General features: G+C 32.2%; 1 protein-coding gene, 1 long non-coding RNA gene and 1 pseudogene across 2 annotated transcripts; 1 reads left to right on the top strand and 2 right to left on the bottom strand.

The window, feature by feature from the left end:
• Window positions 1–1,246: 1,246 nt before the first annotated feature.
• On the bottom strand, window positions 1,247–2,851 carry LOC107644512 (signal recognition particle subunit SRP54 2). Its single transcript, XM_021103026.2, is given in 3 exon segments — window positions 1,247–1,284; window positions 1,287–1,344; window positions 1,347–2,851. Coding segments are annotated over 3 exon segments (1,473 nt in total). The 5' UTR covers window positions 2,724–2,851.
• Window positions 2,852–18,099: 15,248 nt separating this feature from the next.
• Window positions 18,100–19,306, top strand: LOC148566236 (uncharacterized; annotated as a pseudogene).
• A 5,836-nt stretch (window positions 19,307–25,142) lies between these two features.
• LOC148566235 (uncharacterized) lies at window positions 25,143–25,876 on the bottom strand. The gene is made up of 3 exons (XR_015883516.1): window positions 25,821–25,876; window positions 25,246–25,280; window positions 25,143–25,164 (listed from the first exon to the last, which is right to left on the bottom strand). It is a non-coding gene; the product is annotated as an uncharacterized LOC148566235 (long non-coding RNA).
• Between the last annotated feature and the right edge of the window lie 283 nt (window positions 25,877–26,159).

The raw sequence follows: 26,159 nt of genomic DNA, 5'->3' as shown, positions 1-26,159 counted from the left end.
TCAAAAACACATATAAAATTAAATAAACAACATAAACACATTTAAAATTATGTATTAACACATCTAAATTATTGTCATTATAGTTCTAAATTACATATTGAATACAGAAAAAATTAAACTCAAATACACATAAAAAATTATAAGAATACACTCTAAATATTTTATCAACACATTCAAAACTCATGTAAAAAAACTTATATATGTACATAAGAACATAATAAACAATATAAACACATTCAAAATTAAATATTGACACATCTAAATTAGGTTAACATTACAACTTCCAAATCAAACATATAAGTGCAAAAAAAATTATAATCACAAATACATTTTTTTTTGGTGACTATCACAAATACATTTAAAAAAAAATACAAACACTTTCAATATTATACATAAATTTAAAAAAATAGAATCACAGATGAGGAGGAGAGGCAGCTCTGGATCTTTACAGAGCGAAAATTTTACTAGTGATTTAAGATGGTTTAAGATTTATTTTAAAATTTTAAATTCGAAATTTTGAATTCTAACTAATTTAATTTTTGGATGTGTATTTAAATGGTAATATATTAATAATTAAATATATTAAATCTGAAATAGAAATTAAATTTAAAATTTAAAATTTAAATTTAAAATTTAAATTTCAGTTTTATTTAGTTTGTATTTTGAATGTGTACTTAATTTTAAAAAGATACTAAATCTATTTATAATTTTTAGATGTGTTTGTTTTATTTTTTTAATTATTGTAATAAAAGGCTGAATATTGTACAACTTTTAAAGGATACCTATTGAATTGTTTTAAATAATAAAATAATAAAAATAAGAGTCCTACAATGTGTACAATGAGCTATATGAGTTAAAAAATGAACATCACCCATGATTTTGGGATTAACTCTTGACCATTTGGATTTAAAATTCTAATACCATGTCATGATATCACTCATTCCAAAAATTTCAGCTGATGGAAAAAGATAATAGTAATAATTATATCTCTAATATTAAGTAAGACATCTCTAAACTTTCATTGTACACATTGTATAAATATTTTATTAGCTTCCTATACTTTTTCTAAAAATAATACTATACATCTAAATCTTTTTGTCAATTAAATTTAACTAAATTAATTTGACATGATAAAAATTAGTTATAGTTAATATTATTCTAAATTTTATTATTTAATTTAGTTGAATTTAATTAGTAAAAAAAAAATTTGAATGTGTGGTATTATTTCAATTAATAAATAATTAAACTAATTGCCACCAGCAAACATTCCCATCATGTCTTTTGCTTCATCAAGCTGTGTAGCCCGCCCATGCCACCTATTTGCTGCATCATCTGAGGAGGGATCGGAGGACTTTGCCCATTTGTTGGGCATTCATATTTCGAGATAGGGCACTCATGTCACCCTTCTTTGGGAATTTAAGCCCTTTCATTTTGCTCCAGAGTTTCGCAAAACGCTTGTATTCTTCCAACATCTCCATTACTTCCCTTACTTGACGACCAGAGCCCCGAGCAATTCGCATTATCCGAGATTCATTCATGATCTTTGGGTTTGAACTGTCCAACTCTTCATTTGTCATTGAGTCCATCATTGTCATGTAACGCTTAAATTTTGCCTGGCTTTCTTTCTCACGGCCTTTTGGCATTAATTCAGAACTAAATCCTGGAAGCATGGAAAACACCTGGCTGATAGGGCCCATTTTAAGTATGTTTTGAAACTGCTCATACATAATCCTCAAGGTGAAGTTTCCTTCAGACAGCTTTTGAAGCAGTTCTGGCTGTTGATCCATAGGAACGACTTCATGAATTTTGTCCATAAACCCAGACCAATCACCCATGCCTAACAGTCGGCTTACAAAAGGTTTAACATCAAAAACTTCAAACTCATCCATGTGTTCTCCTGTTCCAATGAAAATGACAGGACTCTTTGTTGCCGCAACAGCACTAAGAGCACCACCACCCTTTGCATGGCCATCCATTTTAGTAACAATTACAGCTCCAACTGCAACACTCTGCTTAAACGCTTGAGCCTGATCAAAAGCAGCCTGACCAATACTGCTATCCATAACAAATATGACAAGATCTGGTTTCGTTGCTTCTGAAACTTGACGCATTTCTTCAAAAAGAGCAGCTTCTTGTTTGTGGCGTCCACTGGTATCAACGATTATGAGATCACAGTTTTCTTTTTTGAATCTTTCTACACCGTCCACAGCAATTTTCACAGGATCTGACTCCATGTAACTTCCATAGAAAGGGATCTTAGCTTTAGTGGCATTTTGCTTCAATTGATCAAATGCACCAGCTCTGAATGTATCTGCACATACAAGTGCTGGCTTCCAGCCCTTCTTCTGATGATAATACGCATACTTTGTACAATTTGTGGTTTTTCCAGATCCTTGTAAACCAACAAACATGACGACACTTGGCTTCCCTTTTTTTGGAGTGAAAGAAGGCTTCCCAGCATCCAGCATTTTACATAGTTCGTTAAACACAGCTTGTTGGATGATTTTGCGCTTGTTGTGACCAGCGGCGACATCTTCGAGTTTGACAATCTTCTTGATGTTGGTCTGCATGTCGCACACCAGCTTGAATTGAACATCAGCCTGGATAAGAGCTCGCGTGATCTCGTTGAGACACTCCTTCAGAACCTCCTCGTCGATCACCGTCGCATTGCTCATCTGCTGGAGAGCACGCGAGATGCTCCCTCCGAGCTGTGCGAGAACCATCTTCGCGTCTTCCGATTAAAAAACGCTCAAGCAGAATCTGAGGATCGTTCCATTAATCGATCAATCTATCGATTCAGAAATTGGGTTTAGAGATTTAAGGTTTGGAGAGCAAGGGTGGGAGGAAGAGGAAAATAGGGGTGAAAGAATGGATGAAGCTTTCCACAGCAGATTGGTTTTTCTTTAGGAAAATTATTCTAAAGCACGTTAGAAACTTTTATTAATTGTTACATTGATTGAATTGTAAACTATAAAGTTAAAACTAAATATATATAGAGTATTTTTTTATAAAAGATAAAAATAAATAAAGATAAGATAAGAACAATTAAAAATAAGAACAACTAAAGATAAGATAATAAAGACTAAAATTGTAATTAAATTTATGTATTCTGTTACGCTGAATTTGTGGATCACAAAACTTTTTTATTTTGTCATGGACTAAAGTGAAAGAGTAGTTTTTTTTGGTGACTAAGTGAAAGAGTAGTTTAATAAATAGAGTATCGTTTTCATAAAAAATGATTAATTACTGAAATTAACTTAATTAAATTGCAATTGGATAATAATAAGATCTTTGAAATACAAAAGACGTTAATTAAAGACAAAATTTAGAATTAAGAATTTAAATAAGTAAAATAAATACTAGGATGATTAATTTTACCATATTATGAAATTGGATATTTATAAATAATTATGGTACTCCACTGTCACCAAAAAAAATTATGGTACTCCACTTCTTAATTGTGATTTCACATTGGTTAAGTTTTCTAAGCTAGTTTTTAATAATTTTCAGTCAAAATTTTTTTTAAACTCATATAAATGTCAACTTATATGAATAAACGATTGTATTTTGTAAAACTCGTATAATAACCACATAAATTACATGTATTTATTATTAGTTTTTGCTTAATTTATAATGTTTATAATTAGGCTTTATTTAGAAACTATTTTTTAAATGCATTGTAAATCAACATATCATTTAAATTAAATAGTGATCAAATATTTAATAGCATTAAGGTCAATTATATACACATAAATCAAAACAAGTATTATTGACATTGATATATAATGAAAAATGCTATTTGTATAATAAAATTCAGCTTTTAATATTATTTAATTATCTTTTAATTAAAACATATTCCTATTTTGTAGGATACACATTTATAATTAAAATTAATTTAAATTTTAAAAACTAAAATTTCTCTAACTTCCTACCACTTTATAGTTAGTTATTATTTTCTTCTTTTACGTTTTTTCTCTCTGTAACACGGTTTTCTTCTTTTTTCTATTCTGCTACAATATTCTAATTTGTATCTGTAAAAAAAAAGAATTCAAAGTCAGTACATTTAGAAAAAAATTAATCCCTTACTTATTGTACTTTTGATAAAATACAGAATCTGTTTTACTATTTTCTAGTTATAAATGGTCGAATATAATTATATACACAAACTAAAATATTTTTAATTTTTGTTTTTTTTAATTGTAACACATCTAAAATTTTAAGTTATACAAAAAATATTTTTAAAATACGTCCAACATCATAAATCTAAAATTTAAATTTAAACATTAAAAAAATAATTGTAACACATCTAAAATTATGAAGTTATACAAAAAATATTTTTAAAACACATCCAAAATCATAAATCTAAAATTTAAATTTAAACATTAAAAAACAATTGTAACACATCTAAAATTATAAAGTTATACAGAAAATATTTTTAAAACACTTCCAAAATACAGAAATTGCACATGCAAAAATAATTTAACATTGCAATATATATGAAAATCTCTTCAAGCCATCTTATTCGATTTTTTATTTCAAAAAAAATAAAAAACTTATGCAGAATAATAAAAAAAATAACAGTGTTAGTCACCAAAAAAAATAACGGTGTCAGAGACTTGGCGTGGCGACGTTGATGTGGACGAACGGCGACGAGGAGGAAGAAGGCGGCGACGAAGATGAGTGTTAACGAAGGGGAATGTGGCGTTGTGAATGAGCACCGAGAAGGAGGAAGGAGAGTCGAGGATGAGCGCGGAAGAGGAAGGTGACGCAGATGAACGACGGTGGACGATGACTTCTCAATGTACGCCTCTGAGGTTTTCCATGTGCGCCGAGGATGACTTCTTTGAGTGTTTTGTACGGGTTTAGTTAATAATTAGACGATTTAAAGTTTATTTTATAATTTTAAAATCAAAATTTTAAATTTTGAATAATTTTATTTTTAGATATGTATTTAAATTATAATATATTAATAATTAAATATATTAAATATGAAACAAAAATTTAAAATTTAAATAAATTTTATTTAGTTTGTATTTTGAATGTGTATTTAATTTTAAAAAGATAATAAATCTATTCATAATTTTTAAATGTGTTTATTTTAATTTTTTTAAATTTTTGTAATAAAAAACTGAATATTGAACCATTTTTAAAGGATACCTAATTAAATTGATATATAACTATGTAGTTCACATAAAAGACTACAACTTTGTCCTAACTTAACAAGATTAGCTCATAATAATACAAATAAAACATATATAAATGAAGAATAATGAGAGAAAAGTGTACGTCGTAATTGAAGAATGATGTTGGATTATTGATTCTAAACTCTGATCTTTTCTAATTATTTTCCCGATAAAAAATGCATTATTTTTAATATCCAACATACATGTATTTGAAGAAAATATGATTGTGGCAGTTAAAAATCTTTGAATTTTTCCAAAATCTTTTTGTAATTCTCATTTGGCAACTTGATTAGCTTAGCTTTTATGACATTGCAGTTGTAGCTTGATATTAAAAAAAAAAAACATGTGCCTTTATTGATTTTTTAAATATTTTCTTCTCTTTCTAATCCAAATAAGTGTTTTGGATTGCAGTTTGTAAACAGGAGTTTGCATAAAATTGATTTTGTAAAATTGATTTTGATGAAAAGTAAGTTTGAGTTAACGTGATTTATGTTTGACAATCTTTATATCAAAATTGATTATAGTAAAATAAATATTGTTTGGATTATACTACTCAAAATCACTTTTAGATAAAAAATTACTAAAACAGACATCAATTTAAATAAATTTTTTTTATATGTATGCAAAATCAGAATACTAACAAAAATAATATAAAAAATATTTATCATATAAATAAAATAAATACAATAAAAAAATATGAAAGAGAGTACTATAAATTTTATAATATCAAACAAAAAGAAAATATTCTATAATTTTTCTAGTACTATTAGTACTCTTTAATTTAGTATTATTTTGGACTATAAATTTTTATTATTTATGATTTTATTGTTACTTATAATTAATTTTTTATTTATTTTGTCCTTTTTTATATGATCATAATTTATATTATACAAAATTTTGATAATAAACGTAGTATATAATAATTATAATTACAAATTTTTATAAAGTCATAATAAAAAATAAAAAAATTAATACAAAACAAAAATAGAGTACATTAAAAAATAGAAAAAATCATACAGATAAGAAATAATAAAAATTCCATAAAATCAACAACATATATCATATGAATAAAAAAATACAATAAAAAATAAATAAAATTCGTATGAATAAAATTAAATAAAAAATAAAAAAATTTCATACACAACATAAATATAATGCAGGAAAGGATAGAAAAAAAATTCATATGAAAAAAATAATAAAAATATCTTTAAAAAAAGGTCAACAACATTTGTCATATGAATAAAAGAAATACAATAAAATAAATAAATAATTATATGAACAAAGCCAAACAAAAATTAAAAAAAGATTTAATAAAAAATATATCTATAAAAAATAGTATAGTAAATAATAGAAAAGCTTATAAAAACATAACATGAGAAATCAGAACACTACACAAATAATATAAAAATATTTATTATATAAATAAAAAAATATAAGTAAAAAATACAATAAAAACATAAAAATTTAAATATGAAAATGAGTATTAAAAATAATAAAAAATTAAAATATTCAATTTGCTAGTGATTAAAACAAATTTGAACTATTTTAATGAAAAAAAAAATTGTAACTAAGAACTATGAAGAAGTAGGAAAAACTACAAAGAATTATTGTGAAGATAATAGTTAGTGGTATTCTTTTTATAGAAGAAAATGAAGGGTAGGATTGGTAAAAAAGAAATAAATTTTTTAGGGTAAAGTATATTTTTTGTCCTTAAAGTTTATTAAAAGTTTCAAAAATACCCCTAAGTTTTAATTTGTTTCAATTTTATCCTTAATGTTTTCGATTTGCATCAATTTTATCCTTATCTTCAAATTTTTTGGTCAAACTATGGTCAACATTAATTTTTTCCAATAACACCCCCCTAAACCCTATTCTCTTTCATCATCATCAAGAACTCTCTTTCATCATTATCAAGAACAACAACTACCCAAAATCCCCGCCGCCGTTTGCGCCCCAACTCCGGCTACCGCAAGTGATGTATATCAAATCCTCCTTCTCTCTTTCATGGAGAACTGGAGAAGACTCCATTACAAGACCCAGCATTCCACCACCGACCCCTGACCATGGCTCCAACCAATAAGTACTACGAAGCACTTGAAATCGAATCCATCAACATTTAAGAAGAAGAAGCAAAATAAAAAATGGGCAACGGCAACATCAACAACAACAAAACACAACAACAGCTTCATGCAACAACAGATCAAAACTCCATAACAAATAAGAGGTACATGTCCCTTCTGATTCTCAATTACTTTCTTCTCTTTGTGGGTACCGTATATATCTTCAAGCTTGTTCTCAAAGATTTCAACAAAAAAATTCTACCTTTATCATCTTCGTTGGAATCATGTTGGGAATCAACAACCTTCTCTTCTCATGGGGCGTTATATCTTTCAGTTTGCAGTGTTGAAGGTAAGGTTCCATGGAAGTTGTTGGAGTCAAGTCAGAGATGCTCGAGCTTTTTTAGAGCTCCGATGGTGACCGAAATCCCACCGAAAAAGTCATTGTAGGACAAGGTAATGAGCTGGCGTTGAGATTTGGAGGAGAAGTTCATTGGAACATCACCGGAAAATGTGTGAGAGGTACCAGAGGAAGTTCGTTATGTGGCCGAAGAGCGTGCCGGAGAAGAGGTTATGAGAGAGGTTGAGTAGCTGGAGGTTGGCGAGGTTAGGTTGGTGAGGTTGAGGAGTGGCAGAGGGAAGTGGCTGGAGAGGGAGTTGTTCTGGAGATAGACTACACGGCAGAAGAGATAATCAGAGAGGGAGTGAGGGATGGCCGGATGGGACTGTTGCTGAGTGAGTTTGGGGATGATGATAAAAGAGAATAGGGTCTGGGGGGTGTTATTGGAAAAAATTAATGTTGACCATAGTTTGACCAAAAAATTTGAAGATAAGGATAAAATTGATGCAAATCGAAAACATTAAGGATAAAATTGAAACAAATTAAAACTTAGGGGTATTTTTGAAATTTTTAATAAACTTCAGGGACAAAAAATATACTTTACCCAATTTTTTATCTAATTTTCCAAAGACAATAAGCAACCATGAACGTGAAACGCAGAAATAATATTAATATATATAATAAAGTATTTTAGTCATTTTTCTATAAAAATAATATTAATTTAGACCAATTTAAAATTTGATTCACCATTTTTCGGTCAAATTAATTTGTCTAGTTTAATTTTGACAAAAATAACATGATTTAATCAATTATATATGTTAAATTTTAATTATTAAAAAACATCCTTATAAAACTAACAATATCAGTTAATTAATAATAGTAAGCTAAAGTAGACATTTTTATTACATTTAACAAAATAAATTTATAAACTATAATAAAGACAAAATAATATAAGTCTAATTAGAGAGTGTCATTTTTTGTGTCTCGAATATATTGATGATTGATGTATGTGTTTTGGATATACTGATAGCAAATTCTCCAGATTTGGAAGGAAGATATATTGAAAGAATTTTTTTGCATAAAAATATTTTTAGATTATAAAAATATTTAGATCTAGTCAAAGCAAAAGAAAAAGTATTTCACGTGTATTATAACAACATATTTTATATATATAGAATTAAAAACAAAAAAATTTAAATTTATCTATATTTTTACTCATTAAAATTTTTTATAACCGAACATTATGTCTTTTTTTATTAGTATAAAATTTAACATAAATAATATCTAAATTTTTTTAAAATTTAAAAACTTATGTATTCTTTGAGATCCATAATTATCATTTGACTTTTTTATAAATTAAACATTTTCTTCCGGAGAAAAAATTCCTGATAGGAATAATTACATTAATTTTTACTAAATTTTTATAAATAACACATATACTTTTTTATTAGCTCTTTTAATTCATTAAAATTTATGGCTCTGATAAGATTAGTATTAAACCTAGTTGCTAGTTCAATTAGAAAATTATATTATAAATAATCATATGATGTAATAATATAATCATGATGTAATTAAAAATTTTATTTTTTTTCTTTGACCTCTAATTCTAAAAATTTTTCTTTTATTTTTTCTATTTTTTTTATCTAATTCTCTATCTCTTCGTACAAATTCATATCAAATAGTACTTTTATTAAACATTATGTCAAAATTTTATAGTGATTCATCCGTCTCAATTTGAGATTAAATTCAAACTAGCTTACAACGCTTGAATTTAAATTATCAAAAACAGAATAAGATACATGAAAAAATTTGTACAATCTTAAATAATAATCAACAAATCCAACAACATTCAATATTCTAGATTCAAGCCAAATCAAAACCAAATATTCACCCGATCAACAATAATTCAACCAAAATCCAAAAGCAACAACTTCAGAAGTAAAAATTTTAACATTATCATCATCATCATCAGATTTTTAGTTTAAATTTCAGCACTAACTTCTGAATACACAAAAAGAAAAGAATCATCATCAGATTTTCAATCTAAATTTCAACAAAAAATAACAGAATATAATATTACAGCAACATCAACTAACATATCTAAAACCCAAATTATCAATAGACAAATTTGATCTTATATTTCAGGCCAAATTATAATTTAAAATTTGAACAATTATACAAATTTAACATAATATTATAAAAATACTTTTTTTTTTTAAATTCTTAAACTAATAAAATAAATAAATAATTATATCTCTAACACCATTTATCCTTCTTCAATTTTAATATTATTGTATATAAAACTCGATATATATCTTGCCTTCCTTAATGACTCATCATGAGACAAGAACCAAATGATCAGTAACAATTATATAAATAATTTGTTTAAATATTCTTAAAATATTCATATTTTAATAATTTTAATCATTAATTTCAATTATAATATATATAATATTAATTAAAATCAACTATTAAAATTATTAAAACAATACATTCACGTTTCAAGAACATTTAAAATTTTTTCCATAAATAGATGTCTTTTTAGCTTAGTACCCCACCATCTTTTTCTAATTAATTATTTTTGTGGTGGTTGCATTTATGAGTGGTAGCTAAGAAATTAGAAAGGAGAACCAAGGTATAACGTGGAGCAATTCCACATACATAAATTTCCACTCTCATTGAAAGTGAGAAACAAAGATGACATAACCAAAGAAGCATTGATCAAAAGTCAAAACAAACAATTAGAAGATCTCTCACCAGTCACCACTTCCTTTTCTGTTCAAGACTTCAAGCACATGGTCATCACTATCCATCTGGCCCGCCGACTTTGCATGAAATTGTTTTATTTCATAACTCTATATTATAAATATATTTTTAATAAATAAGTAAATTTTTAATAATAGACAATATTTAGTATATATATAGTTAGAGATAGATAAGGAAAATAGAAAATTGAATTAATAATACATATATATAAAACTTCAAAAAAAATATTGCATTGTATAAGAGAAAGATAATATTTTAATTTCAAGCTATTTGTTACTAACTTTAAAACTATTGAGATTGATATAAAATATCTAGCACAAATGAAACTGCATTTATAACAAAAATAATGAATATTGATAATATGTACTTTAATTTAATAATATATATTAATAAATATTTAAATATAAAAATATATTTTTTTATTTTTTATTAAATATTAAGCATTCTTAAATATTTTTTAAGAGAAAATAATTCTATATATTATTGTATTTATATTTTAATTTTTAGGGGTAAGTACGATTTTGGTCCCTTAAGTTTAGTGCCAGAATCGAATTCGTCCCTCTTGTTATTTTGCCATTAAAGTCGTCCTTAATGTTTTTTTTCGTATTAAAATCGTCCTTTTCAATAAAATTTTTTGTTTTATTCCTAAACTACCCCTATCCTATTTTAATAATAAAAATTATAAAATTAAAAAAAAAAAGAAAACGCGTAAAAACGCGTTGGGGGTGGGAGAAGAAAAGGGTTACGAAACGAAGGGGGAGGGGAGGGGAGGGGAAGAGGGGGACGAGGACGGCGCCGGGGAGCCTCCGTCATCGCCGCCGTGACCTCGTCGTCGCCTCCTCCTCCTCAAGAACTCTGATGATGATGACGATGAAGGGGGAAGGGAAGCCGCCGTCCCGCCGCCGCAGTCTCGCCGTCCCGCCGCCGCCTTGCCGCCCTCCGGCACCGCACCGCACCACCATCACCTTCTTCTTCTTCTTTGTTGATTTGTTGCTTTCTATTTTTGCTTGTGTTAAATTTGTGTTGGATTTGTTGATTTTCTGCTTTGTTTCTGCTTCTCTGGTGGTGGTGGAGGTGGAGGGTGGGGGGAAGGGGATACGGGGAAGGGGTGGGGCCGCCTGGTGGGAGTGTGGGTGCGGGGAAGGGGAGACGGGGTGGGGGAGGTGACGCGGGGTGGGAGTGTGGGCGCTGGAAAGGGAAAACGTGGAGGAGGGGTGACGCGAGGTGGGAGTGGGGGTGCGGGGAAGGGAAAACGGGGAGGGGGAGGTGACGCGGGGTGGGAGTGGGGGTGCTGGGAAGGGAAGACGGCGAGGGGGGGTGACGCGGGGTGGGGGTGGGGGTGGGGGTGCGGGGAAGGGAAAACGGGGAGGGGGAGGGGGAGGGAACGCGGGGCGGGGGTGGGGGTGGGGGTGGGGGTGCAGGGAGGCAGGGAGGGGGAGGGGGAAGGGGACAGGGGGGAGGGGGAGGGAGACGGCGGCGGTGTTGGTGGTGGTGCTGGTGGTGGAGGTTGTGGCGGTGGTGTTGGTGTTGGTGGTGGTGGTGGAGGAAGTAATTATGTTGGTAGTGGTAAGGGTATTTTTGTCCAAAAAAAATAAAAAGGACGATTTTAATACGAAAAAAAACATTAAGGACGACTTTAATGGCAAAATAACAAGAGGGACGAATTCGATTCTGGCACTAAACTTAAGGGACCAAAATCGTACTTACCCCTAATTTTTATGTGTCTATGTTTTTTTTTTAGTTATTCAAACTATATATTACGGAATCTATATCACTCTAATATTCAAATTCTTATACTCGAGTCATAAGTCATTGATAATAAGGTGGTACAACTCTCAAGGGGGAATTTTTAATACATAATTTATAAGTAGAATTGAAAGAAGTATTAATTGAGAAGTCTAAAATGCAGTAAAAATAAAATCGCGAATTCGTAACGCTCACGTATCGACAACTAAAGATAAAGCGTGAAGTCGAAAGCGATATACAAATAAAGCCATAAAGAAGAATAAGAGAAGGACATTATATAGATATATAACATAAGTAAATAGCCACTAGTCACGACCTGCGAAGTTTAAGCCGGCTAGGGTACAATATAACAGTAGTTGACAACATTATTTTCTAATCTCTCCCAAAAGAAACATAAAACCTCTATAGGCAAGTTCAAAGAGTTCAATACATAATATAGGCATTTCAAAGTGAAGGTAGAGAGATTCTAAACAAAATATAAAGTAGAGAATATAAAGATCTTCGCCATCTCTTAGATGAACCACAGCTCACTTCTGAGCACCTGGACCTACATCTGAAAAACAAGAGATATATACGAAATGAGAATCCCCAACCCATGGGTTCCCAGTACGGTAAAAGTGTCAAATAAATACGATGTATTGTAATAAAAACTCACTAAGCATCCTAAACTTCTTTTCACCAAATATTCATCATATGTTCTCGCTAATCCATAAATAGGCAACTGTCATAAGGGAATGCTAAATCTAATTCATCTTCCTCATGCTTCCCAACTTTCTAACTCTCCAACGAATCAGAATTAGAATCACAAACAAAACCATCACCAGTTATTCTGTCTCAACAATTCTATATCAATACTTCATATCCTCACCTGGAGCAAGTAAAATTACTTCACTGCGTCTACCCAAGGAGCTCAAATTATCTCATTCAATAATCATCATTTTAAATTAATCATATCATTACTCCATCTCAACAAGAACAGCCCTCAGTGTCAACCGACACCAGCATGAGGGACCTCTCAGTTATACAAACACAAGCAATACATGCAAGTAATACACATTAAGGTACAAGTAGAACAAGTATCACATAATCAGGTAACATAGCATATATGATATAGCAATCCAAAATAAATAGGCAAACCCAAACAATTCAAACATATGCAAATGATGTATGCCTGTCCTATGGCTGATGATATCATCTGTCAGTTATATATATAGCCAACCCGACACGTCCTGGTAGCTAACCATGGACAGAAACACTCATGCGGAGCAAGTGGGCTTGAGCTACAACCCCTTTGCTACTACCCGCTTAACCCAGAGCCAGTGGAACAACCACTACTGCGGCTACTACCCAGGCAGGTGTTTAAAATCTTAACCTGGAATGAGTGGGATAACTACTACTACCGCTACTACCCAGGCGTCACAATCTCTGACCTGGAGCAAGCGGGACGAACCACCATCCTTGCTACTACTCAGGTATCTTAAGCATTGACCCGGAGCAAGCGAGATGAACCACAATCCTTGCTACTACTCAGGTATCTCAAGCATTGACCCGGAGCAAGCAGGACGAACCACAATCCTTGCTACTATGCAGGTATCACAAATACACATTCATTCAAAGCTTCATAATTAAACTCATTTATCATAATTCTCCTTCCTTATCTCATAACCTGGAGCAAGTGGACAATGCCACTGCCTACTACCCGGGCACAGTCTCTCTGTTGCGCCTTATTACCATTAGAGGGAATCCGTGCCCTATCACAATTAGAGGGTATCTGTGCCCTGTCACCATTAGAGGGTATCGGTGCCTGTCACCCTTACAACCAGAGAGAAAACACAAGCATATTCACATTCAACATTTTCCATCATTATTCATTTACCACATTCATTCATTAATCATATATGCATCTCCGGCATACTCGCCACATGTTCAAGCTTCTTCAATCAATCATAATCATTTAATCATTAGTCATATAGGCATACATACTCAGCCATAATTCAATGCTTATCGCAGCCATCCGGCTCATAACATACACAACACTTTCACCATCATCCTCAGCAACTCATACAATCATCATTCCTCATCATTCATCATTGATTCTCACTTTACTTCATCCACAAGTTACCACATGTCCTATCTTCTTTTTATTACTAGGCATACTACAAAAATTTAGGACTCAAAGGATGAAAATGGAGGTTTAGATGTCTGAAATTCGGCTTTAAAAACTCAAAAATCAATTTTTTGCTGAGAATGAGGTCACGCGTGCGCGTCGCCCACGCGCACGCATGGGAAGCAGAGAAAAGCGACTGATGCGTAAGCGTCGCCCATGCGCACGCGTGGGAAGTAGAGAGGTAGGGTGACGCGTGCGCATCAGCCACACATACGTGTGGATGCGTTTTGTGCTCCTCGCACAAAACCGGCACGCTACCATCACAACTCTCTGGAATTTATACCACGCACCTGCATCAATACAGCGATGCGTACGCATCGGCCAGATGCACGCGTGAGAGAGTAAAAATCGTGAGTGACGTGTGCACATCGGCCATACGTGCGCGTCAGAGTATGTTTTACCAAAAATTTTACTAAGTTTAAAAAGTTGCAGAATTTCATTTTCAAGCCTCAAACTCCCGCCGCACATAACTTCTTCTACAAAATTCCTTTTTCAACCATTTCTGAACCGTTGGAAAGATCATTGAATGAACTTTCATAAAAATTTGGTTTTAAAGAATTTATATCTCTGAGGGTCGAGTTACGGACCGCCGAAGTTGGTCAAAAATCAGTTTTTATCCAAAAATAGAAATTACCAATTATTCCAATGTTTATAAGCCAAATTCATTTTCACTCATCCAAATGACCGCAAACCAACCACATTCACATAATTACACTCAACCATAACCAAACCTACCTCATCTACACAATTCAATTCAATTTCGTCACCTTTCCCTCCTAAATTCCTAATTTTTTATTATTCCACATTCCTCCCTTTTACTCACACACTCAATATTCAATATCCATTCAATCTCATATGACATCACACAATACATACATCACTTACCTTCCTTACCTCTTTCCGGCCTCCGGCCCAAGATTCACGGCCTCCGGTCCAAATTCTCAATTTAAATGCATATTCCACAAACCAATATTTATTATCCAATTCATCAAATTTTCAACACACCAAACATACAAATTCACACAATTCTCGACCCAATCATTAATTTACCTTACATATCAACTATACATATTGGTACCAACCATTTACACAATCCAAACTTAATCCTAGGGGTATCTAGCCTAGGAATTCTCATCACACCACACGGTACTTAAATGAAACTTAAACCGTACCTCTTGTAGCCAAAATAATTGAGCTTCTTCTTGGGAGTCTGCACTAACCCTTAGCTCCAAGCCTCACCAAGGCTCCACAAGCAATATCAATCTTCCAATTGTGTATCAAAATCACCCAAATCAATTTTCACACTTATAATCAACCTAGGATTCATGAAATTGATAAATCACAAGGATTAGAGGGTTTCTTACCTTAACCCACGAAATTGGTTGATGGAACTCACCAATGGCTCATACTAGAGCACTCCTAAACAACCAAAATCATAAAATTACTCAACACCCATAACCAAACTCGAATTTAAGGGGGACAATGAAAATTAGGCAGAGGACAGTGGAATACTCACCACAAAACTTAGATAGAATTGTAGAGAATGAGAAGAGCGACGCGTGACTGCAAACGACTCTTCAATCGGTGATCTGGAGAGAAAGTTATGGTGATTTGAAGTTTGATGAAGTTATGATTTTCTCTCTTCTTCCTCTCTTCTCCATTTCAGCGCCCCACACCCTTTCTTTAAGGTTAATGAGCTGAAATGCTCATAACTAATGTTTATATATGTTGGGTCTTGGGCCCGGTTCACTTAGTTTAGTCCGTTGGCCTAATTTTGGGCCAAAACTTTTAAGATTTTTGTTTTAAATCATATTTTAAATATTTCTATCTTTCCAAATTATAAATTCTTATTTCTTAAAATTATTTACTTCTAATTAATTTTTTCAGCTAGACAGATCGTAGCCGGTACTGCCGGTCAAATTTTCAGTGCGCATTTTATGCAGAAAACTATGTTTTCTGACTCAGAAAAATTCACTGAATCCAAATATCATATTTAAATTATGAAATTTTGATTGCTAAATTTTCTAACCATATTCGATCCTATTTAATTTATTATTTAATTAATTACGATTTGACCGAATTTTACGTAATCACTTGGATTGCGTTTAATTTTAAGAGCAAAATAAGATAAAATATTAAAAATATAATACAAAAAATAAAAATATAAAAGTAATATTTTATATTTTATTTGGTGATAAACTCAATATAAAATAGAACAAATAATAAAAAAATCTAATTTATCTTTTTTAACACAAAATTTAAAAAAAATAAGATAAAAAAATTAATTATGAAAATTTGATAATAACAATAAAAAAAGATGTGCTAATTTTTATATTCTTTTCGATAGAACAAACACAAGATAATTATTTTTATTTTATTTATTACATATAATTTTAAAATAATATTATATATTTAAATTTTTATGAACTAAATTAAATAATAAAATTTAAAATAATACTATCAATAATTAATTTTTATTAATTTTAAATTAATTTAATTAAATTTAATTAACAAAAATACTTAAATAGATAGCATTATTCATAATTTTATATCCCTATATTTTTAGTTCAGTGTCTTATACTTTATAAATAGATGAAACCTTAGCTTATTGTTATTTATTAATTAGGAGCAGAACATAAGAGGGAAATTATATTTATATAATCATGAGTAGCGACAAAGCACTACTTATTCTCAAGGATTCTGCACATGCAAACAGAACTTGAAGGCTTAGCTTGAAGGTGTTACTTATGATCTTCAATCAATCAGGATGTGAAAAAGATTAATAATATATATATATATATATACACTGTTGGTAATTTATTATACATATATATTATTGCGTGCTTATAATGTATGCTGAGCACGTTTTAGTTTATATATATATATATATATATATATATATATATATATATATATATATATATATATATATACTGTTGGTAATTTATTATACATATATATTATTGCGTGCTTATAATCTATGCTGAGAACGTTTTAGTTTTTTTATATATATATATACACTGTTGGTAATTTATTATACATATATATTATTGCGTGCTTATAATGTATGCTGAGCACGTTTTAGTTTATATATATATATATAAAATTGATACTCATAAAAATTGATAATCATATTTTTTAAAAAATTTGAAAACACATCATTAAAATTTAATTTCTTTTAGGATTTAAGTATTTTTTTTATTGTTATATACGAAAACTAGTAATAATAAAGATTATTATATCCACTAATTATATAAAGATTTGGTTTTGAAATAAATTAATTGAATATTATGCTGTCAAAGTAACTTTTTTTTGTGAAAATTGATTTATTCAAAACATTAGGAATATGGTGTTATATAATTCATGCGAATATTGGTCAGCCCAAAGGAAGGTCTATATTTGGCCGAATTATATACACATATAAATACATGTTTGGGTAATTAATTAAGAATAAAGTAATGCTTATTATTTATGCGGATAATAATCGGCCCAAAGGAAGTTTATTGTTTGACCAAATAATAAGCATAGCACACTTTTGTTTATTTTCTATTAATTATGCGGTTAATAATCGACTCAAAGGAAGGTTATTGTTTGGCCAATTAATAGAAAATATATGTGGTAATAAATAGGCTGCGAAGTTTAAATCTCCATGTGCGCATTAAGTCGGTCCAAAGAAATGCTTAATGTGTGATAGGAATTTTGATAATATTTGATTACTGCATGAGAGTATCACTTACAGTTAATTTTTCTATCCAAAGATTGAAAATTAATGTTGTTCTAAATATCTCAATATGGATTTTTTCCCATTATTTAACTAATGTTTACTGCATATTTATTTGTTCTAATCCAGAAACTATGGCTTTAGCTACCAATGTTTCTGCACAAATTAGTAGTATTCCTATGCTGAATGGTTCAAACTTTAAAGTTTGGAAGGATACCGTGGAGATTGTCCTCGGTTGTATGGATCTAGATATAGCTCTTCGAGAGGAGAAACCCACTTCCACTCCGGAAAATCTCAATGAGGTTAAAATAGAGAAGTGGGAGAGATCCAATCGAATGAGCATTATGATCATGAAACACTCAATTCCTGAGGCGTTTCAAGGCTCAATTACTGAGGATAAAGATGCCAAACAGTTCCTAAAAGATGTTAAAAAATTCTTTACTAAGAATAAAAAGGCGGAGGCAAGTAGTCTTTTGAGCAAACTTGTCTCCATGAGGTATAAAGGTAAAGGGAACATAAGGGAGTACATTATAGAAATGTCTCATCTTGCTTCGAAATTGAAAGCACTAAAGTTAGAGTTGTCTGAAGATTTACTCGTGCATTTTATTTTGATTTTCCTTCCTGCACATTTTGGGCAATTCAAAGTGAGTTATAACACTCTGAAGGACACTTGGTCCTTAAATGGGCTTATATCTCACTGTGTGCAAGAAGAAGAGAGGCTACAGCAAGATAAGACTAAAAGTGCTCACATAAAAGCTTCATCTTCTCAGTATAACAGAAAGCGTGATACTACTGCAGATGTGCCTTCTCAGCAGAAAAAGGATAAGAAACAAGATGAAGTTTCAACTTGTTTCTTCTGTAAGAAGGTGGGACACATGAAGAAGGATTGTACCAAATATGCCACCTGGCGTGTAAAGAATGGTATAATTCTTACTTTCGTTTGTTCTGAGGCTAGTTTAAGTTATGCACCTGTTGATACTTGGTGGGTAGATTCTGCTGCTACTACTCATGTAAGTGTTACTATGCAGGGTTGCCTGTGGAGCCGACCGCCAAATTATGCTGAAAGATATATCTATGTGGCAGACGGAAATATAGTTGCAGTCGAAGTTATAGGAACCTTTATATTATGTTCCACGAGTGGATTTTACTTGAATTTATTAGAGACATTTTATGTACCGTCATTTAGACGAAATTTGGTTTCTGTTTCTCGTTTGGACAAATCAGATTATTTTTGTTCGTTCGGAGACAATAAAGTCAGTCTCTTCTATAATTCAAATAATATGTGCTCTGATCATTTGGTGGATAATCTATATAGGCTTGATTTAAATTCCTATAATAATGAAATACTGCAAACGGGTACAAAACAAAAATTAAATGAGAATTCGGCATCATTATGGCACAAACACCTAGGTCACATCTCTAAACAGAGAATTCAGAGGCTCGTGTCGGATGGAATTCTTGGACCCCTAAATTTGGCAGACTTTGAAGTATGTATTGAGTGCATAAAGGAAAAAACGATAAACGAAAGGAAATTAGGTGCCGAGAGAGCTAAAGATGTCTTAAAACTGATACATACCGATATATGTGGCCCATTCCTTACTGTCTCTTGGAATGGACAATGGTACTTTATTACGTTCGTAGATGATTACTCTCATTACGAGTATCTATATTTAATTCATGAAAAGTCCCAAGTCTTGGATGTTTTCAAGTCTTTCAAAAGCTGAAGTTGAACTTCAACTTGAAAAGAAAATTAAAGATGTCAAATCTGATCGTGGTGGTGAATACTACGGAAGATATGACGGTTCAGGTGAACAACGTCCCGGACCTTTTACTCTTTTCCTATAGGAGTGTGGTATTGTTCCACAATACACCATGTCAGGCAAATCTAGCATGAATGGTGTTGTAGAGCGAAGGAACCGAACTCTTAAGGACATGGTGAGAAGTATGATTAGTCATTCTTCCTTGCCTGAATTACTCTGGGGAGAAGGCTTAAAGACCGCAGTGTACATCCTTAATAGGGTGCCAAGCAAAGCAGTTAACAAAATCCCATATGAAATTTGGACTGGGAAAAGACCCAGTATAAAGCATTTGCATATTTGGGGATGTCCAGCTGAGGCGCGACCTTATAGGCCGCATGAAAGAAAATTGGACTCAAGGACAATTAGTTGATACTTTGTTGGTTACGCTGAGCGCTCACGGGGGTACAAGTTTTACAATCCTGCATCAAGGCCTATTTTTGAAATGGGAAATGCGAGATTTTTTGAGAATGTTGAGTTTGGGGGGAAGGAAATATTAGGAATGTTGCTTTTGATGAGGATTCTGTAACTGACAATGATCAGATCCTTGTGCCTATTGTTGTTCAATATACAGTTATAGTACAAGAGCAAAATGAGAATCCTACTGTAGATCCAGTTGCAGTACAAGAGAACAGTGAGAATATTGTTGTTACTTGAGATATTGCTACAGTACAAGAAAATGATGAGAACCCTCCTCAACCCCAACCCATACAGCAAACTCAACAACCTCAAGAAGTGCCATTAAGGAGATCCATAAGAGAAAGGAGAAGTGTAATTTCGGATGAATATGTTGTCTATCTCCAAGAACATGAGGATGGCATTGGTTTGACAGAAAATGACCCAATCAATTTTCTTCAAGACATGCAAAGTTCTAACTCTGAAAAGTGGATCGATGCCATGAAAGAAGAGATGAAGTTTATGAAAGACAATGACGTTTGGGATCTCGTAGAATTACCTGAGGGTGTGAAACCAATTGGTTGTAAATAGATATTTAAAACCAAAAGGGATTCTAAGGGTAATATGGAGAGATATAAAGCTCGTCTAGTCGCTAAAAGCTTTACTAAAAAAGAAGGCATAGACTATAAAGGGACTTTCTCTCCAGTATCATCAAAAGACTCTTTTAGAACCATAATGGCACTAGTAGCTCATTTTGACTTGGAGCTACATCAGATGGATGTAAAGACAGCGTTTCTCAATGGTGACATTGATAAAACGATGTATATGGTACAACCAGAAAATTTTGTATCAGGTGATTCAAAATCTATGGTTTGTAAGTTAAAGAAATCCATCTATGGTCTCAAACAAGCTTCCCGTCAATGGTATCACAAGTTTCATCAAGTCATTACCTCATACGGTTTTGAGGTGAATATCATAGATGAGTGTGTATACCGCAAGTTCAGTGGGAGTAAATATATCTTTTTGGTCTTATATGTTGATGACATTCTACTTGCCAGCAACGATATAGGCTTATTGCATGAAACTAAGAAATTTCTATCGAACAAATTCGAAATAAAAAATCTTGGTGATGCCTCTTTTGTATTAGGAATCGAGATACTAAAAGATCGTTCTCAAGGTATTCTTGGATTATCACAAAATAACTATATCGAAAAGATTTTAAGTATATATGGCATGGAAAATTGTAGACCAATGGACACACCCGTAGCTAAAGGAGACAAGTTCAGTCTCAAACAATGCCCTAAAAATGATCTTGAGAAGACAACAATGCATGATAAACCTTATGCATCAGCACTAGAGAATTTAATGTATGCTCAAGTCTGCACACATTCTGATATATCATTTATAGTGAGAGTGTTGGGTAGATACTTGAGCAATCCAGGCATAGATCATTGGATAGCTGTTAAACGCGTAATGCGTTATCTAAAGAGAACAAAGGATTACATGCTTATTTATCGGAGATCAGAAATTTTGAAGATCATTGGGTACTCTGATTCCGATTTCATGGCATATGGTTGCGAAACTTTGTCACTGAGCTTCGTATTGTAGATGACATTGAAAGGTCATTAAAGATATTCTGTGACAACAAGTCAGCAGTATTATACTCCAACAACAATAAGAGCTTGACAAAATTGAAGCATATAGATATCAAATTCTTAGTTGTCAAGGAGAAAATTCAAGAAAAACAGATTTTCATAGAACATATAGGAACAGAGTATATGCTAGCAGAACCATTAACTAAGGGATTGATCCCTAAAATCTTTCATGAGCACACTGCTCGGATGGGTGTCAATAGTTGTGATGCCTTGGTTTAGTGGGAGTTTATGTTATATGTCCTATGACAGATATTGAGTTATTTTTCTGCAGAATTAAGTTGATGGTTTATTTCATGTTATATGAAATGTTCATTTTACAATATTTGTATTGTGTTTGATCTCAATAAAGTTTTAAAGTTGGACCAGCCGGAAATAGACATGCATGAGATTACTTGGCATGTAATTTCCATATTATTCATCCAAATTTGATCTATGTCGTTGAGTATATTAGGATGGTGATTGGCGTGGTTTAGTCACGGCATTTAATGTGATTAAAGCTGCGGTAGTTCCATATCTAATATATGAGACGGACCAGATTGTTAAAGTAATGAGAGAAATAGCATTCAGATGCGCGCATAAAGTTTATAAGATGTGATTATATCAAGAAAGAATATATGTATAGCCCAAGTGGGAGATTGTTAGGAAATTTATTTAATTTTCTAATTTATTTGTGGGCAATACATATATTAATTCGGAAAAGCTCTACATACAAACGATTAGGGCTTGTAAGCATTACAAGTCAATTAACCCCTAACCCCCCAAAACACGCTGCAAGTGCTACGTCCCTTACACGCGCTATATATCTTCTTCTTTCCAAATTTGCTCGTTCTTCTTCTCGCGCGTCTTCCCCTACTTTTTCAATCGTTCTTTTCTCCTCCTTCCTCACTGGTTTGTTCTTCGTCATTGACGTTAGTTCCTCTCTCTGTAACTCCAGCTTTGTTTTCTTTTCGATTTTTTGGTTTCTAAAATCAAAGTTTGAACTCGTTTTGAAGATAATGGATGATCCAACCTCAGGATGTGAGGAATTAAATTACGAGAGAAGTGCGAGAAGCGTGGGTGTGCTTAAAGACTTATTTGATAGGAATTGAAATAATTTTCTGCTGAATTTTGGTCTTGTGGACAACAAGTGGCTTTCAGGTAATGTTTGTTTAAAATCTGCAATAGAGGTGTAAATTTAATTTTTTTCGGGTGTATTTATAGTCTGTGTTTGGGTGTATTCTGCAGATCTCTATGAAGACCGTCATATATGGATTCCAATCTATCTGGATCACCACTTCTGGACAGGGATGAGAAGCACACAAAGGAGCGAGAGCGATTTACATATGATTACTCTGAATTTTGTTGCAGTTATTTGTATAGCATTGTGTAGCTGAATAATTCGTGAACATTGACTGTGAAACTAACGCGTGAACATAAATCTGTAGATTGAATCTAATGTATTAGTTTTGATTAATTATCTGCAATTTATAGCAGACGCTCGGGTGTAGATCAGACTTTTTGGGTGTATTTTTGGGGGAGGTGTGGGTGTATTTACAGTTTATGGCTTTTTTTGTTATTTTAGTTGAGTTGTTGTCGTTCGGGTGTATTAGATCAGACATGATTGGGTGTATTTTTTGTTTTTGACATGGTGTATTCTGCAACCTCTCTCTGTTGATGACCAGTTTGTTAAATTTTATTGAAAAGGATGTGAGGAATTACATTACGAGAGAAGTGCGAGAAGCGTGGGTGTGCTTAAAGACTTATTTGATAGGAATTGGAATGATTTTCTGCTGAATTTTGGTCTTGTGGACAACAAGTGGCTTTCAGGTAATGTTTGTTTAAAATCTGCAGTAGAGGTGTAAATTTAATTTTTTTCGGGTGTATTTATAGTCTGTGTTTGGGTGTATTTTGCAGATCTCTATGAAGACCGCCATATATGGATTCCAATCTATCTGCATCACCACTTCTGGACAGGGATGAGAAGCACACAAAGGAGCGAGAGCGATTTACATATGATTACTCTGAATTTTGTTGCAGTTATTTGTATAGCATTGTGTAACTGAATAATTCGTGAGCATTGACTGTGAAACTAACGCGTGAACATAAATCTGTGGATTGAATCTAATGTATTAGTTTTGATTAATTATCTGCAATTTATAGCAGATGCTCGGGTGTAGATCAGACTTTTTTGGGTGTATTTTTGGGGGAGGTGTGGGTGTATTTACAGTTTATGGCTTTTTTTGTTATTTTAGTTGAGTTGTTGTCGTTCGGGTGTATTAGATCAGACATGATTGGGTGTATTTTTTGTTTTTGACATGGTGTATTCTGCAGCCTCTCTCTGTTGATGACCAGTTTGTTAAATTTTATTGAAAAGGATGTGAGGAATTACATTACGAGAGAAGTGCGAGAAGCGTAGGTGTGCTTAAAGACTTATTTGATAAGAATTGGAATGATTTTCTGCTGAATTTTGGTCTTGTGGACAACAAGTGGCTTTCAGGTAATGTTTGTTTAAAATCTGCAGCAGAGGTGTAAATTTAATTTTTTTTTCGGGTGTATTTATAGTCTGTGTTTGGGTGTATTCTGCAGATCTCTATGAAGACCGTCATAGATAGATTCCAATCTATCTGGATCACCACTTCTGGGCAGGGATGAGAAGCACACAAAGGAGCGAGAGCATGCATTCTTTTGGGTGTAAAAGCAGTGCTCTTTTGGGTGTATTTCTGAATTTTCTTGTATTTCACATTTTACATATATATACATATATATACTTCAGAATCTTGTTTTTATGTTATAAAATACTGTTTGTTTTTTTTACAACGGTTTAAGGGTTTTAGGTATTAGGGTTTAGGGTTTTATGGTTTACGGTTTAGGTTTTAGGGTTTACAGGTTAGGGGTTAAGGTTTAGGTTTTAAGTGTTTAGGGTTTAGGGTTTTAAGGATAAAGTATCAGGGAGATAGATTTTTTGGTGTATATTCAACTTTCTTTGGGTGTAAAAAATAGCAGGTTATGGGTGTATATTTGGTTTGATGTTTTCCTTCATATTATAGTACCTGTAATTCATACATTTTGAATACAGCAGAGAGAGTTTAATTATTGAAAGAAATTTTACAATAAACTGGATTATAATTAGAAAATTTTTACAGCATGTGTTCAATTTGTTACAGGACTATATAACATTTACATTAATCAGTGTCAATATCCTTAGAATCTATCTGACAATTTGGTGATGCACCCTTAGCGGCGGGATGTGCATCAGGCCACCAAATCCCAAATTCCTAACAATTGTTTTCTTCTCCTCGCTCATGTTTCTGAATTTCTCACTTAACAAATGTGTTGCACACTTAAGGTCTTTGATTTGCTGTAAACAAAGTAAAATTATAGTCAGATATATTTCTATTATATAAAACTGATTTCATCTAAGACATATATTTGTTCTTACATTTTTTTCAGCTTGGTTTCTGCCTGCCATTTTTTCTGAAATTGAAAATACACCCATAGATATCAGTAAGATACACCCATAGATATGAGTCAGATACACCCATAGATATCAGTCAGATATCACTCAAACATGGATTAATATACAAGGTCAAGCAACATTACAAGGTCAAGCAATATACACCCATGGACAAGCAAATATTAGAACAGTTGCAATTGTTGACTATATTACAGTATATCGGTTCAGAAATATACACCCAACAAATTATGCTATATACACCCAACAAAATACTCAATATACACCCACCAAATCACGCAATATACTCCCAAAAATCAGTTACCAGAAGAACTAGAACAACAAGAACAGTAACACCTAGAACAACTAAGAAGAACAGAATAACCTAGAAGCAAGAATAACAATAAAACCTAGAACAAGTAGAACATTAAAAACTGTAAAATGAGACCTAGAACAAGAAGAACAGTAAAACCTAGAAGAACGTAGAAGAATAGTAAAACCTAGTTCTTCATTTTCGAAATGTGGAAAATATACAATATGAGTAAAATAGTAACGTAACGTACCTTGAGTATTATAACTTCGTTTTTTCTGGAGATTGTTGATCGAGAGTTCTATGTTGTGTTGATGGAGAGTTCTAATCTTCGCGACGAGTCCTATCTCTGCAGTTTGGAATGTTGCTCGAAAACGGACGGTTTGTGTTTTCTTCGAAGGGCTTGGAGAAGTGGAAGAGTGCGCCATTAAGGAGCGCTATTTTGCGAAGAGCAACCGTTGAGTGGGGCGCGTGTAATTTACGTTCCATTCAAAGAGAGATGAGTGCGCGTGTTTAATGAAGTGTGGGCTGGAAACTTGTAAAACTTGTAGGGCCTCTTTGCTTGTATGTGTAGCAGGCCCCATATTAATTA

Source organism: Arachis ipaensis, chromosome B5 (genome assembly GCF_059453495.1).
Source record: "Arachis ipaensis isolate K30076 ecotype BB chromosome B5, ASM5945349v1, whole genome shotgun sequence".
Taxonomy (NCBI): domain Eukaryota; kingdom Viridiplantae; phylum Streptophyta; class Magnoliopsida; order Fabales; family Fabaceae; genus Arachis; species Arachis ipaensis.
This window is presented reverse-complemented; position numbering and strand designations above follow the sequence as displayed.